The sequence below is a fragment of the Coregonus clupeaformis genome, chromosome 1 (genome assembly GCF_020615455.1).
Source record: "Coregonus clupeaformis isolate EN_2021a chromosome 1, ASM2061545v1, whole genome shotgun sequence".
Taxonomy (NCBI): Eukaryota; Metazoa; Chordata; class Actinopteri; order Salmoniformes; family Salmonidae; genus Coregonus; species Coregonus clupeaformis.
In genome coordinates, this window is record NC_059192.1 from 16596584 (window position 1) to 16612428 (window position 15845).

The 15845-nt window shown below is 42.9% G+C and overlaps 1 protein-coding gene across 7 annotated transcripts in view; it reads left to right on the forward strand.

Annotated features, from left to right (window-relative positions):
- Window positions 1–1759: 1759 nt before the first annotated feature.
- The window catches only part of washc2c (WASH complex subunit 2C), a 28505-nt gene continuing 14419 nt past the window's right edge, over window positions 1760–15845 (forward strand). For 2 of the 7 annotated variants that reach the window (XM_041887130.2, XM_041887145.2), the window contains exons 1-11: window positions 1760–1927; window positions 2656–2799; window positions 3090–3254; window positions 3815–3883; window positions 4000–4173; window positions 7119–7212; window positions 10807–10868; window positions 11024–11077; window positions 11430–11519; window positions 11752–11854; window positions 15305–15370. In XM_041887130.2, the coding sequence (XP_041743064.1) occupies window positions 2656–2799; window positions 3090–3254; window positions 3815–3883; window positions 4000–4173; window positions 7119–7212; window positions 10807–10868; window positions 11024–11077; window positions 11430–11519; window positions 11752–11854; window positions 15305–15370 (1021 nt within the window). In that variant the 5' untranslated portion in view covers window positions 1760–1927. The remainder of the gene's footprint in view (window positions 1928–2655; window positions 2800–3089; window positions 3255–3814; window positions 3884–3999; window positions 4174–7118; window positions 7213–10806; window positions 10869–11023; window positions 11078–11429; window positions 11520–11751; window positions 11855–15304; window positions 15371–15845) is intronic. The other 5 variants (XM_041887154.2, XM_041887135.2, XM_041887140.2 and 2 more) reach the window with 4 other exon arrangements.

Here is a 15845-nt window from a genome sequence, read left to right on the forward strand (position 1 = left end):
ATGAGCAGATAAGAGGCAATCCGTAATTTTGATTAAGACAATAATGAGTGAGCTAGGACGGACGTAGTCAATATAACTATTTGTTCAGCACTTTTGAAATGTACAGTGACAGAATTCTTACAGTGTTCTCCCTGTACACCAAGTCAGAACCATAGAATAAATACATACTATCTCCCTGGCATATTACATCATTTATGCAGCAGCATACAATACATTTTTGGACTCAACTTGTTGTGCTGTGCTCACTTGAACAGGAAGGTGGCGGGTGATCCTTTGTCTGCAAATGTTGTAATCAAACTATCATCAAAGTCTTGCATTCTCTGGATTTATAGTGCTTTCAAGACAACTGGGAACTCAGAAACAAACAAGGTCGAATCATGACGGCAGTGATCTTCATGTCGGAGCTCTAGAAAGAGGCCCGAGTTCCCGACTTGGAAATCCGAGTTGGATGACCGTTCAAAATTTAGTTTTCCAGTCGGAGTTCCCAGTTGTCTTGAACTCACTGAAGTCTGAGATTTCCCAATTCCGAGTTTCCAGTTGTTTTGAACACGGAAGAAGTCATGCAGGATTGACAGCATGGCCAATGTTGAATGTTTATCCTTTTAAGCTTGGAAAAGAGACCCTTAAACCCAGACTTGGACCACACACGCACTCCACTGAATAGCAGGCTAGTGATTGCTTTGCAATGCTTGCAGTTAGCCACTGATTCCTTCTAAACCACTCATTGTTGAATTTGCGATTTCCAACTTGTGTAATGTTTATGTCCAATGGCCGATGAGCACCAATACGTTATCTATAATGTATCTTCATATGACAAGCATTGAAAAGGATTTGCCAGTAGATTCTCAACTTTATTCATGATGATGACTGCTAACTTGCTAGCTAAGATTTTGAAAGTATGATATTGACATGATCAGTCCAATCAAAGCTACGGTAGATATAACGTGATTTGACGTCATTTTATCTGTGGCCAATGACCTTGAGCCTTCTTGGATGATATATATTTTTTTTACATTGTTTGCAAACTGATCTGTGACACGTATTAATGCCAAGATAACATGCAAACAGGCAACAACAAAAAAGCAGAGCCCCACCTGCCCTGAATGATGGGTGCCACTGATTATGACTCACACTGTGGTACTCTATGCAGTCATGTTCATGGCTTATTGGGGGTGTGACTTTCAGTTAGTTATTTTTGGCCACCCATCTCATGAGAGTGAATGTAATTCCAGTTCATCTGAATGTTATTACAGTGTGCTGCTAGCTATGAATTATATCTGATGGTGTTAACATGTTTAGGTAAAAAGACAAATAATGTACCATTTGGAACACTGACAAGTAGAGAGGTTTTTTTTTTTTTTTTTATCTGATTGGGTGGGCTTGGCTCCCCAGTGGGTGGGCCTGGTGATTCAGGCCCACCCAATCAGATTGAACAAAAAAAGCTCTCTACTTGTCAGTGTTCCAAACGGGCCTGGGTGTGTGTGGCTGTTGTGTATAATTGTATTATTGACATCCACCATAATGTATTGATCACGTTGGATAATGTTTTGCGGTATTGCATTGGGCGGCAGGTAGCTTAGTGGGTAAGAGCGTTGTGCCAGTCACCGAAAGGTCGCTGGTTCTAATCCCCGACCCTACTAGGTGAAAAATGTGTCGATGTGCCCTTAAGCAAGGCACTTAACCCTAATTGCTCCTGTAAGTCGCTTTGGATAAGAGCGTCTGCTAAATGACTAAAATGTAAATGTCTTGCCTCGCCACATTAGTCAGGTGACTGCGGTCAGCTGATTGCCTCCAGACAGACATAACATGGCCGACCTGTCAGAAGCCCAATGAGGAAACGGCCGAGTTTAGCATAATCGATACCCTTTTCACGTCGTTTGGGCTCATATTTCACTATCGTGGACAACATTTGCCAACAGTAACTAAGGTGAGTTTAATAAGAAGATCCCTGAAAGTGCGAGAGTAGGCTCTCAATGAATCACTGCCTAGCTAGCTAACGGTTAGCTCGTGTGATAGCTAACTGGCTATAACACAGATTGAAGGGTTTGTACAAATCTTTAGCTATAACAAGCCAGTCTCAGGCAGTGCATAAACATTCCCTCAACTAACTAACTAGCTAGCTAGCTATCATTCCAAAGAAAATTTTGCGAAAGCTTGTGACTTCCCTATGAAACCTTGCACTGCAGTGTTCGTAGTTTGCTAGCTAGCTAAGGTAACTAGCTAATTTGGTTTACATGCAAGAAAGCAGCCGGTGGTGGCAGCTCATTTAGCTCGCATTTGCCAATGCATGCCTGTCGCTATCAAGTTATAATTTGGCCTTCTTTTCTACAATTCAGGGATGTATTCATTACGTCTTGCAACGGAATCCGTTTATCGTTTAATAACCAAACGGAAGCAAACGGAACGAAACGGGAAGGACCTAACTGAATTTATCCAATAGAAACGTTCGTTTTCCGTTTGGGGTAAACGGTTTCCAACAGTTGAAACTTTTTGCAAATTAATCGGTATAATGAATACACCCCAGCTACTGGATCGCTTCAGTTTGTACGAAACAGGAGGGAACGTTTTTAAAACGGTTCTTGCCACGCTGAACGCCCGTTTGAAATGTTTTCCCCATTTTTATTACCACTGAACAAGCCCCCAATATTGTTTCAGATGAGCGGGTTGCCAGATGGCGTGGTGAATGGCCCCAGCCAGAGCAACCATGCAGGGAAGGATGGCCAGGTGTGGGAGAGACCCTGGACCCTGGAAGAGATGCGACAGACCAGCGCCAACTGGTCCCTGGCTGCAGACTCAGGGGTAGGCTAAGTGGCATTTGTTTATGGCCTTCATTTAGGCTAGTATCTCTGAGTTATTATTCAGTCTCTGAGTACCTGACTGTTTCGTCTGCATTCAGCAATGTGTAATAGTCTCCTAATCTACATATTATGGGTAGAGCAATCATTTAGGATTGTAAACATAGCAATGCATTCGCATGCAAGAGATTAACTATTTCTCTCAGTGCCAAACACAATGGCCGCTTGTGGAAAATCGGATACACTATTGAATAGATGAAGATGAAACCGATGTTAGTATCCCCTCCTCCACAGCTCTTCCTGTTCCTGCAAGACTTCTCCCAGAGGATGCTGTCAAAAACTCATGAGATAGAGAAGCAGCTGGATGGACTGATCAGGGACACCAAGGCCACAGACTGCTGCCTGCATACCGTCTTCAACGACTTCCTCATGCTCTCCAACACACAATTCATCGAAAACGTATGTTGTGGTGTGAACAGGAAATACCATGGTTGCGTTCATTAGAGAATTTTAATGGAAGATAATGGTCTGAAACAGAAAGTCCTGGCACCGTTTCCACAAAGCATCTAAGTAGGAGTACTGATCTAGGATCAGTTTTGCTTTTTAGTTCATAATAAATAAGAGTATATGGACAGACCCTAGATCAGCACTCCTACTCTAAGATGCTTTGTAACAGATTTGTATTTATTTAATTGTACAACGGTGTGTGCAAATGAACACAACCTATGTTTTGTTCCTCTGTTGAGCTAGGTGCCCCTCTTCTTTAGACCTTTTGAAATTTCACAAGCTTTTAACCAAATTAAGAAAATATTAATCGTTACATGGTCAGGAAAATGTGGAAGTCATCCCCACTGGGACTATTAGGAACTGAGTCCTCTTGTGTTTAATCATGTGGTTACTGATGGTGGCTCCTCTGTTTGCTGACTATATCACAGAGGGTGTTATGTTTGATAGATTCTAACTCATTCTTCTGTATTGATTGTGTGATGTTACTGATCTTTGTTTGTTGACCTCATCAGAGAGTGTATGATGAGGAGGTGGAGGAGCCAGTGCCAAAGGCTGAGGCCATGGAGAGACAACCTGAACTGGTAAATAATCGACCTATTCCTTCCCATATATGTAGTTTTTTTGTGATGTTATGTGTAGGCCTGTGACATCTTAATTTCCTCCCTGGGGTTAAAGTTCAATTCAATTTCTTCCCCAGGAGAAGACTCGTGAGCAGAAGGAAGCCGAGCTAATCCCTAAGGTCCAGGAAGCAGTGAACTTCGGTCTGAGGGTGCTAGACTCTGCCTTCGAGCAACTGGACATCAAAGCAGGAAACTCTGACTCTGAAGACGAGGAGGCCACAGACAGAGTGGAGCCCATACTAGAGCCCAAGGTGAGGGTGGAATTCAATCATCATTCAAGTTACTTATGCCTGCAGATATCATGTTAGGATTAATACTAGGGGTGTAATACACGTATTCGTACCCAACCGTTCGGTACGGGGACCTTGGTTCAGTCCTCACTGTGAACCCGAATTAATACATTAAAAAAGTAGTATATAATAACCTAGGCCTATAGGCTATGCCTACGCTACGTTGCCTCTTGAGTAAATCTGAGCTGAAAACCCCCAATTTCTGGCTATTCCGTTAAAACAACTAGAGCCTATGTGCACGTTGTAATCAATATTTAAATCTTAATTGCCGCATTTCAAACTGTCTTTTTGTGAGGTGCAGCCGGGAACTAGTTCTGTTTGATGGCTAATTGGTGGGGTCGACAAACCAGGAGGATTCTCCATAATCTTTTAAGTCTCCAGTTTGGGAACATTTTGGCTTTCCAGTAGATAACAACGGCGATGGACAGAGAGAGTACTTTTATTTACCATCTACTTCACTTGCTTTGGCAATGTTAACATACGTTTCCCATGCCTTGAATTGAGAGTATGTCGCTACTGCTCAATGAGAATAGCCTATGCAGCTGCCATCACCTCAAACATGTTGACACATTTACGGCGACATCACCCAAGTATTCCTACCACCGGAGCAAAAAAACAACACAACTTCGTCTTCCCACTGCATTCAAGCAGCTCTTCGCAGCTGATTCTGACCGGGCCGAAGAAATTACAAGGGTGATAGGTATGTTTATAGCCGTGGATATGCGCCCATTCTCGGTGGTTGAGAAGAATAGGGGGTTTCAGCACCTCGTGAAAGTGCTCTAGCCACATTACGAATTTCGCCCTCTCACACCCATTTAATCAAACAGGTAGTACCTGCTCTATATAAGAAAGCTAAAGCCGAAGTTGTCAATGAATTGCACTTACTACAGATGGATGGACCTTCAGGGCTACAGAGAGCTACATTAACAGTGACAGCCCATCACATTACCCTAGAGTGGGAAATGAGAAGTACCGTGCTACACACCCTCTTTATGAGAGCCTAAGAAGTGCGCATATTTTTCTCTTCGTAAGAAAACATTATAGCATAGGCCATCCAATGTCATGTTTACATATTGATTTCACACGCCTATTGCATTTTATTTTAGTGTTGTTGATGAGCGATCGTGTGTTTTCATTTTAAGAAAATACAACGTGTGGTATTCCTGATTGTGCTTTTATCAGACATTATAAACTGGGTGGTTCGAGCCCTGAATGCTGATTGGCTGACAGCTGTGGTATATCAGACCATATACAACGAGTATGACAACTTTGTTGTTACTGCTCTAATTACGTTGGTAACCAGTTTATAATAGCAATAAGGCACCTTGGGGGTTTGTGGTATATGACCAATATACCATGGCTAAGGGCTGTATACAGGCACTCCGCGTTGCGTCGTGCTTTAGAACAGCCCTTAGCCGTGGTATATTGGCCAGATACCACACCCCTTGGTGCCTAATTGCTTAATTATATGACTCATGATCATACACTACATTACCAAAAGTATGTGGACACCCCTTCAAATGAGTGGATTCTGCTATTTCAGTCACACCCGTTGCTGACAGGTGTATAAAATCGAGCACACAGCCATGCAATCTCCATAAACAAACATTGGCAGTAGAATGGCCCATACTGAAGAGCTCAGTGACTTTCAACGTGGCACCGTCATAGGATGCCACCTTTCCAACAAGTCAGCCCTGCTAGAGCTGCCTTGCTCAACTGTAAGTGCAGCTATTGTGAAGTGGAAACATCTAGGAGCACCATGCGCAATGCTAAGCGTGGGCTGGAGTGGTGTAAAGCTCGCCGCCATTGGACTTTGGAGCAGTGGAAACGTGTTCTCTGGAGTGATTAATCACTCTTCACCATCTGGCATTCCGACTGACTAATCTGGGTTTGGCGGATGCCAGGACAACGCTATCTGCCCCAATGCGTAGTGCCAACTGTAAAGTTTGGTGGAGGAGGAATAATGGTCTGGGGCTGTTTTTCATGGTTCGGGCTAGGCCCCTTAGTTCCAGTGAAGGGAAATCTTAATGCTACAGCATGCAATGACATTCTAGATGATTCTGTCCTTCCAAATTTGTGGCAACAGTTTGGGGAAGGCCTTTTCCTGTTTCAGCATGACAATGCCCCTGTGCACAAAGGTCCATACAGAAATGGTTTGTCGAGATCGGTGTGGAAGAACTTGACTGGCCTGCACAGAGCCATGACCTCAACCCCATCGAACACCTTTGGGATGAATTGGAACACTGACTGCGTGCCAGGCCTAATCGGCCAACATCAGTGCCCGACCTCACTAATGCTCTTGTGGCTGAATGGAGGCAAGTCCCCGCAGCAATGTTCCAACATCTAGTGGAAAGTCTTCCCAGAAGAGTGGAGGCTGTTATAGCAGCAAAGGGGGGACACACTCCATATCAATGGCCATGATTTTGGAATGAGATGTTCTTGGCCATGTAGTGTATATGGAATCAGGAATACCAACACTTTGTATTTTCTTAAGTAAACAAAAGTTAACTACAGTAACTGTTGGCATTTCATTTTCCCGCTGTTACGAAACCAAACCAAACCATGGCCCCAAAACTGCAATACGTACCGACCGTGGGTTTGGTTAACTGTTACACCCATAATTAATACATATCCAGTACATCTAAGGGAGGATGGGCACCCCTCTGAGTCTGGTTCCTCTCAAGTTTTCTTCCCTGGCTAATCTTTCCTTGCCACTGTGCTTCTGATTTTCTCTTTTGGGTCTAGGCCGTAATAATAAGTACTTTGTGACAACTGTTGATGTAAAAAGGGTGTTTTTGAGTAACATTTGATTTGAATGATTCTGCCCGTGTTGACCAATGATGTGATCTCTGTCCTCTTCCTCCCCCCTCTTTCTTTCTCCAACCCACCTCTCGCTGTGTCTGTAGGACCTGTATGTGGACAGGCCTTTACCGTATCTGATTGGCTCTCAGCTCTTTATGGAGCAAGACGACGTAGGACTTGGAGACCTCTCCAGTGAAGGTAGGTCACCTCACCTCTGTTCTTAATATACCATTTCTACTGAAAGAAAGTGTGTATATTCTTAGCATGTGTTTATATTGTTAGTGTTCAATACTCTCTTCCAAGCATAGTGTTTCTTGTGTAACATTAGTAATGTTTCTCATGTATTTTTTGTAATGAAAATAAATCTCTGCACACTCCGGATCGATGCACAATTTTCTATTTATTTAGGCTGCGCTTTTGGTCGTCAGACCTTCATCAGAGCAGACAAAAACACATGACAGAGGCCACATATAGGCAACATGTGTCAATGCAATCAGACATGATGAGCAAAACCTGTGTACAACACAAACGCCAGGAGGCACTTCAGTTATCTCAGAAAAAGTGTGACTTGACAGAGGCAGTTTATATTATTTTGTTTCAGTATATTTTTGACGTAATTGTAATTTCTTAAAATACATTTTTACATAATTCATAAATACTTTAACAAAAAAAATACGCCCCAAAAACGTCACTTACCAGAATGCTAACAAAATGCTAATAAGTAATGGCGGGTAGGAGCGTTGGGCCAGTAACCGAAAGGTTGGTGGATCGAATCCCCGAGCTGACAAGGTAAAAATCTGTCGCTCTGCCCCTGAGCAAGGCAGTCAACCCACTGTTCCCCGGGCACTGATGACGTGGATGTCAATTAAGGCAGCCATCCGCACCTTTCTGATTCAGAGGGGTTGGGTTAAATGCGGAAGACACATTTCAGTTGAATGCATTCAGTTGTACAACTGACTAGGTATCCCCCTTTCCCTTACTACGGAATCCCTAATGCAGATGCTAGGTAAATGCTAACGAGGGCATGCATTTACTACTAAGACAGACAACCCAGCTAATAAAGTTATGCAAGTATCTCAAAACGCAGTTTGCAGCACGCACAAATCAAATCCAAGAAGCTTGATCTTGCAAGCTAATGTTAGCCAGTTGGCAAAACCCAGCTGGAGCAAATTTATTTGGCACATCTTAGTTAACTTAATAATTATAAGATATATAGCTGGCAAACATTAGTAGTGAATTTCATGCAAGTGTAACTTGATCACCTCACTTAGGTTTCGCTGCAGGAGTGACTCACTTTACAAAGTTCCCGTTTTTTCTGGTTGTGTTTCTATGTAAACAAACACACGACTGGCTCAAACAGATGGCTCAAATTGCTGTTTTGGCAAACTAGTGAGCTTTGGGAAACGGTAAGCTTCATAATGAAGAATAATTTTGCCTGTTAGATGATGCATGCAATCTGCTTTATCTTTAACCTAGTGCACAAGTTGACTACAGGTATTTATTTAGAAAGTACAAATATTAAATTGTATTTACTTGACAGTATTGAAAAATCATACCGAGGGTATTTCGAAATACCCCGGGATACGGTATACCGCCCAACCCTGTAGCACCTTTTGGTCGAATGCCAAGCAGTTGCCATAGCAAGCGGTGATGCAGCCAGTCAAGATGCTCTCAATTGTACAGCTGTAGAACCTTTTGAGGATCTGAGTGCCCCTGCCAAATCTTTTCAGCCTCCTGAGGGGGAAGAGGCGTTGTCATGCCCTCTTCACGACTGTGTTGGTGTGTGTCGACCATGATAGACCCTTTGTTATGTGCGCACCGAGGAACTTGAAGCTCTCGACCCGCTCCACTACAGCCTCGTAGATGTGAATGGGGGCGTGCGCCGCCCTCCGTTTCCTGTAGTTCACGATCAGCTCCTTTGACTTGCTGACATTGAGGGAGAGGTTGTTGTTCTAGCACCACACTGCCAGATCTCTGACCTCCTCCCTATAGGCTGTCTCATCGTCGTCGGTGATCAGGCCTACCACCGTCGGGTTGTCGACAAACTTAATGATGGTGTTGGAGTCGTGCGGCCAATCAGTCGTGGGTGAACAGGGCGTACAGGAGGGGACTAAGCACGCACCCCTTAGGGGCCCCCGTGTTGGGGTTCAGATTGGCGGATGTGTTGTTGCCTACCCACCACCTGGGGGCGGCCGTGAGGAAGTCAAGATCCAGTTGCAGAGGGAGGTGTTCAGTCCCAGGGTCCTTAGTTAATTGATGAGCTTGGAGGGCACTTTGGTGTTGAATGCTGAGCTGTAGTCAATGAACAGCTTTTCACATAGGTGTTCCTCTTGTCCAAGTGGGAGAGGGCAGTGTGTAGTACAATAGAGATTGCGTCATCTGTGGATCTTTTGGGGCGGTATGCGAATTGGAGTGTGTCTAGGATGATGGTATTGATTTGAACCATGGCCAGCCTTTCAAAGCATTTCATGGCTACACATGTGAGTGCTACGGGACAATAGTCATTTAGGCAGGCTACCTTTGCGTTCTTGAGTACAGGGACTATAGTAGTCTGCTTGAAACATGTAGGTGTTAGACTGGGTCAGGGAGAGGGTGGAAATGTCAGTGAAGACACTTGCCAGCAGGTCAGCGAATGCTCTGAGTACGAGTCCTGGTAATCCGTGTGGCCCTGCGGCCTTGTGATTGTTAACCTGTTTAAAGGTCTTACTCACATTGGCTTGATCACAAAGTCGTCCGGAACAGCTGCTGCTCTCATGCATGGTTCAGTGTTGCTTGCCTCGAAGCGAGCATAGAAAGCATTTAGCTCATCTGGTAGACTTGCGTAACTGGGCAGCTCGCGGCTGGGTTTCCCAGCCCAAAAAAAGTACTGGTTTATATTGTTCCTTTCTGTTCCTTTTTAAACCTCTGAAAGCATACTTTTTTACATTTAGCTCAACATTAAATTACTTCACCAATCATGCAGTGCAGATAGAGCAGCTTGCTATGGAGCAGGCAAGCTATAGCTCAGTGAGTTGTTTACATGCGTGATGGAAAGACAAGCGTAGGGTGCAATTTTGCGGGTGGGGAGAGAGGGTGGAGGAGGAGTGGAGGCTTAGATTGAAGTGCTGGGCATCTTGTGATGACATGCATTATCTGAATTAGGCCCATATAATTATTCTATGGAAGAACTTTGAATGTCTGAGCTTCAGAGTTGGCTTAACGTTGGACCAGAGAAGCTAACTAGCTAACAATCTTGTGTGTGAAGAGCGGCACCTGAATTAATAACACCTTTTAACTTTTTGTAGTTAATAAATCCAATGTGGAATGTGATAACTATAGCATCCCTAACTAGCATTGAAAAAGTTAATCCATTCTTCTCTAATTAAAAAGCCCTCTGTCTTTTGAATCATGCTTGTAATGTCCGTAGGCTACAGCTCTGCTTCGGAGGGGCAGGGGCAGGTAGCCTACACACACACCACCAACGTTTCTCAGCTGGCAGGCAGACACTGGAAGAAGGGAGGGCTTTGCATAGGCGCTTTGTTGCATTTTTTTGTGGGACTGAAATAGAAATGCCCGGAACGTAAAATAACTTTCACCTATTCACATGCTTTTAAAAATAACTGTTCTGTTCCGGGACAGTGTAGATCACTTTCGTTCCCTGTTCTGATTCTGTTCCCTGAAAAATGTTGTTCTTTTCCAATTTTCGGTTCTGTTCCCTGAACCGGTTCCAACCCCTGCTGGGAAGAGTAACCTCTGTCGAAGAACCTCTGTCATGTGTTTTTTGTGAAACCGGTGTGGTTTTTTACTATACAGAAATATCCATCGACAGCGATCGAGACAGTGTCATCGACAGTGAAGATGGCAAAGATGCTGATGTAAGACTTTTTTTCTTTACTCACCCAGAAAGAATCAGATGTTTTTTAGAGAGTGAAGTTGGCATAATTTTACATCTTGATCCAAATAAGGTGAAAATACAGAAAATTATATTTGATTCAGATCATTTTATTATCCCTGTGGTGTTTATGAACAGCAGTCAGACGAAGACTTTGACCAGGATGAGGAGGGGCCAAGCAGCATTAAGAAGGTGAGGTCAATTTTACTCTTGACTGTCAGGGTCAACGTTCAAACCCAGAGTTTGTGGATATCTTTGCGATAACAATAACAAATGTACAGGATTGTATCTCTGTGTGAACAATTCTGACAAGGGATGATTAGGGTATTTGCCAATTTAATCAAAGACGGAAGGCAACAGAAAAGTGTGCAATTGCTTGAATCCTACCTACTCTGGACACTGGCCATAAGAATGCTGTTGTTTATGGTGACGATGGTAATGATTACGTTTAACATTTAAGTCATTTGGAAGACGCTCTTATCTTAGTGAGGAATGTAATGCAATTTGCAACAGCATGGATGACGTTGAATGATTTCCTCTGCAGAAGTCGTCCATGTTGAGTGATGAGGACGAGGGGGAAGAATCAGACATATTCGGAGAATCGGACAAAGATGATGATGAAGATAGCAGAACGGTATGTTTGTGATTATAGTTTGCTGCTGGATAATGATACTAACATTATTACAAACAGGTAATTTATTAAATATTACCAAACATTTATTTATCCAGGTAAGTCAACATTGCTAATACGTTATATGTATGACTTAAGTGAATATAGCGAATATAACATGTTAAGAGTTAATTGCATGTTTACGTGTCCCCTTGCATGAATATTAATGTTCTATTCCACCTCTCTTTTACGTAAGTCTTTGTGTCACATTCAGAACACAGGACCATCATCCTTTGCTGATGAGCTGGCTGCCAGAATCAAAGGGGAACCTATCAGCAAGCCGGAGGGAGATCGCACATGTAAGTTGACTTGATATAACCTGCATGGCTGCAGGAATATGTTTAGGGGTGGGGCTGCTGAGAAATGTTTTTCTCCCTGTGCTGCTGACTACTATTTTTGTCCACTCATACAGGAGTAAAAAAGGCCCAGTGCACACTTTGTTGTGTATTTATTATTCTGATTTATCAGGGGGTGTTGCAGCACCCCTACTCCCCGCAGCTATGATGACCTGTATTGCAAACTGTTCAACACTAAAGTTGGGCGGTATCCAGATTGTCACACCGTTTCTGTACTATAGCGGGGCATACGATATTACCGAATGTAATATATCTTAATTTATTTTTGTATTTTTACGCACAAAACAATTTAGGCAACAGGAAGGGATTGAAAGTCTCTGCTGTAACCAATAAGCTTCCTCTTGACATCTAGCCACTTGGATAGCAAGCTAGCAAACCAAATGCATAGCTGGAGCCCTGAGCTAGATATTATTTATTTGACACATCTTAGATTTCTTATAGTTCTACTTTCTTATAGATAGAAGCAGTGGCGTATATGCCGCCCTAGGCTAGACAAAAAAATTGCCGCCCTCCTCCTATCCCCGCAAAGTAGAATAAAAGCCTAGGCCAGGCCTGGAATTTCATGATTTTAGGGGCAAGGCCATTTGGCCTTCAAGAGGTGCCCAATCTGCCAGGGCACCAAGGCCATCTGCCAGGGCACCAAGGCCATCTGCTAGGGCACCAAGGCCATTAACTAAAATAGCCAATTTAAATAGATTAAAAAAACGAAAAACAGTGGCTCTTCTGTTAAGAAAAAACAACTATGTAAATGTACATAAATAATTAGGCTACATGTCGAAGTGTAGGTGAAATCCTATGCGTATTGGCTACAGCCTATAATGTCTAGACCGATGCTGACATGAGGGAGGCGCCTGAAAATGTAGCCAAACTTTTATTTGACTTTTAATTACTTTTAATATATATATAGGCTAAATGCCACTCATGTTTGACATATAATGTAGGACTGTTATTAATATCTAAAGGCTTGACTCAGTCGACATGTTAGTTCAGATAGGAGAGAAAGGGCAGTGCCTGTTGCGCACTGCAACATCACCCACCTTAACTATTTAACCATAAATGTATGGCCGTCGGTGCTGCCAGAAACTTTGAGCTCTGGCCTAGGCTATACAGTATCGGCCCACAATGCACTTTAATTAATGCCTATCCATGTGGTAGCCTATTGTTTGTAAAACAGGACGTTGCATTGGCTTTATAGTCCTGATACTTGACAAAGACTTACGACTAATCATTTAGGCTATTCAAGCTCTGAATATCAGCTACCATAGGCGGCACGTCCTAAAGTAAATTGAAATATATTTGCCAAAATTATATAAATGCATTCATTCAAAATACTTCACCAGAGAGCATGACTTAGCCACAGAGGATCATTAGCTTCTAACATTTTTTTTGCTGTGGATTGTTTCAAATCAGAAGTGAGTATGCTTAGTTGGGAAGTCAGCAATTTGGGCAGCACGCATGGCAATAGGCCTAGCTGATTATTGAGTTGCGGCTATCAGTGAAAAGCATAACAAATATGTGTGAAGACAATGTGTCTTGAGTATCATTTTAAATATTAAGACAAGACAAAGTAGATGGGTGGGTGGAGAGGATATAGGCGCATCGCTCTCCAGAATGCACTGAGCTCTCCAGAATGCACTCAGCTCTCCAGAATGCACTCAGCTCTCCAGAATGCACTCAGCTCTCCAGAATGCACTCAGCTCTCCGGAATGCACTCAGCTCTCCGGAATGTGCTTAGCTGTCTCGCCAATTCTTGTGCATACATTTTTTCATTGTGTGAATTGTTTATTTTTATCAATTCCCCATTACATATGTCACCAGTAGTAAATTTACCATTAATCGGCGTCATTTGGTTACATTAATTTCTGTTAATGCATGTATTAATTGCAGTCATTTACCGTTCTCATTCTTTCTCGGAGTGGAAACGTTGTTTGCAGAGTTCACAAACTGCTACACTTGTAAGAAACAAGTTTTGGTTTATTTCATACCATTTACGAGTTTTGTAAAAATAGATGTAATTGTTTTTTGTTTGGAGAGCAATGAGCATGTGTTTGGTTTCTTTCTCTGTCCTGTTAATGTAGATGTAGATCGGGCACCTATGCACGCATAAAGTAGGCTAATTGGCATGCTCACGCAAATGTAGGAAAGTGCCCATTTGGGGATACCTGATTTATGACCACCACTAATAATAATAATAAGCTGAGCTTCTCAGTCATTTTTGTAACCATGTGACAATGATTTTGAGAATGACACTGTTCCACGAAAATGCCAATATGAAAATATAACTGCCGCGCAGATTGGTAGGATAAATTCTTAGCTTCCCCAAACGTGAAACTCGCGCTGCCTATGTCAGCTACCCAAGTTTATCAGGCAGTGTATTATCTTGGAAAATGCAGTTCATAGCCTATTTTCTTCTTCGCCATGATCAGATCAGAAATTGACAAATGGGTCTAATTATCATGACAATTTAGCCCACTGAGTGAAACTCCCAGACAGAGGTCGTGAGTAGCCTAATTTCATTCCCTAGGCTACTGTCCATTTTATTTTGACCTGTCCTGTTTTTAGGATATGGTGTGTTTGTTAACATGTTAATTCATATTCACATCGAAGCACATTGTTTTTTGATAGGGCGTCATTTAGGCTATTTGATCGGAAACACGCATGATGTAAAAAGTGTCTGTCTCATGATATTGTCATGAATTTGGTCGCCATGTAGGCTACAGAAAAGGCCACAGAGGCTATAGACTCTTTCTAGTGTAAAGGCTACATGATTTGACGGAGCGTTGGTGGAGCACCGCAATGCTGCATCTCCCCAACAGCACCATGGAGAGGTGCGCTGGGCATGGACAAGATAGATATTTTGCAACCGTCTTTATCAGAGTGGGCACTACTTCTAATGGGATGGCATCATTATTTGTTGTTGGAGGTGCGTCTTGGTCAGTTTAGCTGGGAAAATGCTGCCCTTTTCAATCTGCCACCTTGGCGGCCGCCCTGCACACACTTTTATGTCAGATGGTCCAGCACCATCCTCAGACAATTGCTTACATTTTTTGTGTAATTCTCAATTCAGGATAAAATTTTGCTATGTCATGTGATTGCGCAAAACACCGGGCCCTACATTTTATACAGAAACCGTTTGGCACTTACGATACAATGCACTCAAAAAAATTCATTCATCTTTCCTCCCTATTTTTGAATCGTATCATCACTGTTTGCTCCATATAGTCTTCAAGTTTCAAGATGTGTTTTCAGTTTATGTAGGCCATACATCAAATGTGATGTCATACAGCAGAAAATATCTGTCTTTGAGAATTACAACAGTACAAACATGTTTCACTACATATTATTGTTCTGCATGTGCATGCTCATGTTTCCTTTCCCATGTCACCTCTGAAGCGTTGTCGTCTGCCTCTAAGAAGAAGAGTCAAACAAAGAAAAAGCCCAAGCCTGAGAGGCCACAGGGTAGGACATTCATTCACTCACTTATGTAAAAGAGGGTTTTCTTTACTATGCGTCGTGAACAAGCACCTAATCTCACACTCTATGCATCCAATTACACTGAGTATACCAAACATTAGGAACACTTTCCTAATATTGAGTTGCATCCCCCCCCCTTTTGACCTCAGAACAGCTTCAATTCATCGGGGCATAGACTCTACAAGGTGTCGAAAGCGTTCCACAGGGATGCTGGCCCATGTTGACTCCAATGCTTCCCACAGTTGTGTCCAGTTGGCTGGATGTCCTTTGGGTGGTGGACCATTCTTGATACACACGGGAAACTGTTGAGCGTGAAAAACCCAGCAGCGTTGCAGTTCTTGACACAAACTGGTGCGGCTGGCATCAACTAGCATACCCTGTTCAAAGGCACTTAAATCATGTCTTGCCCATTCACCCTCTGAATGGCACACATACACAATCCATGTCTCAACTGTTTCAA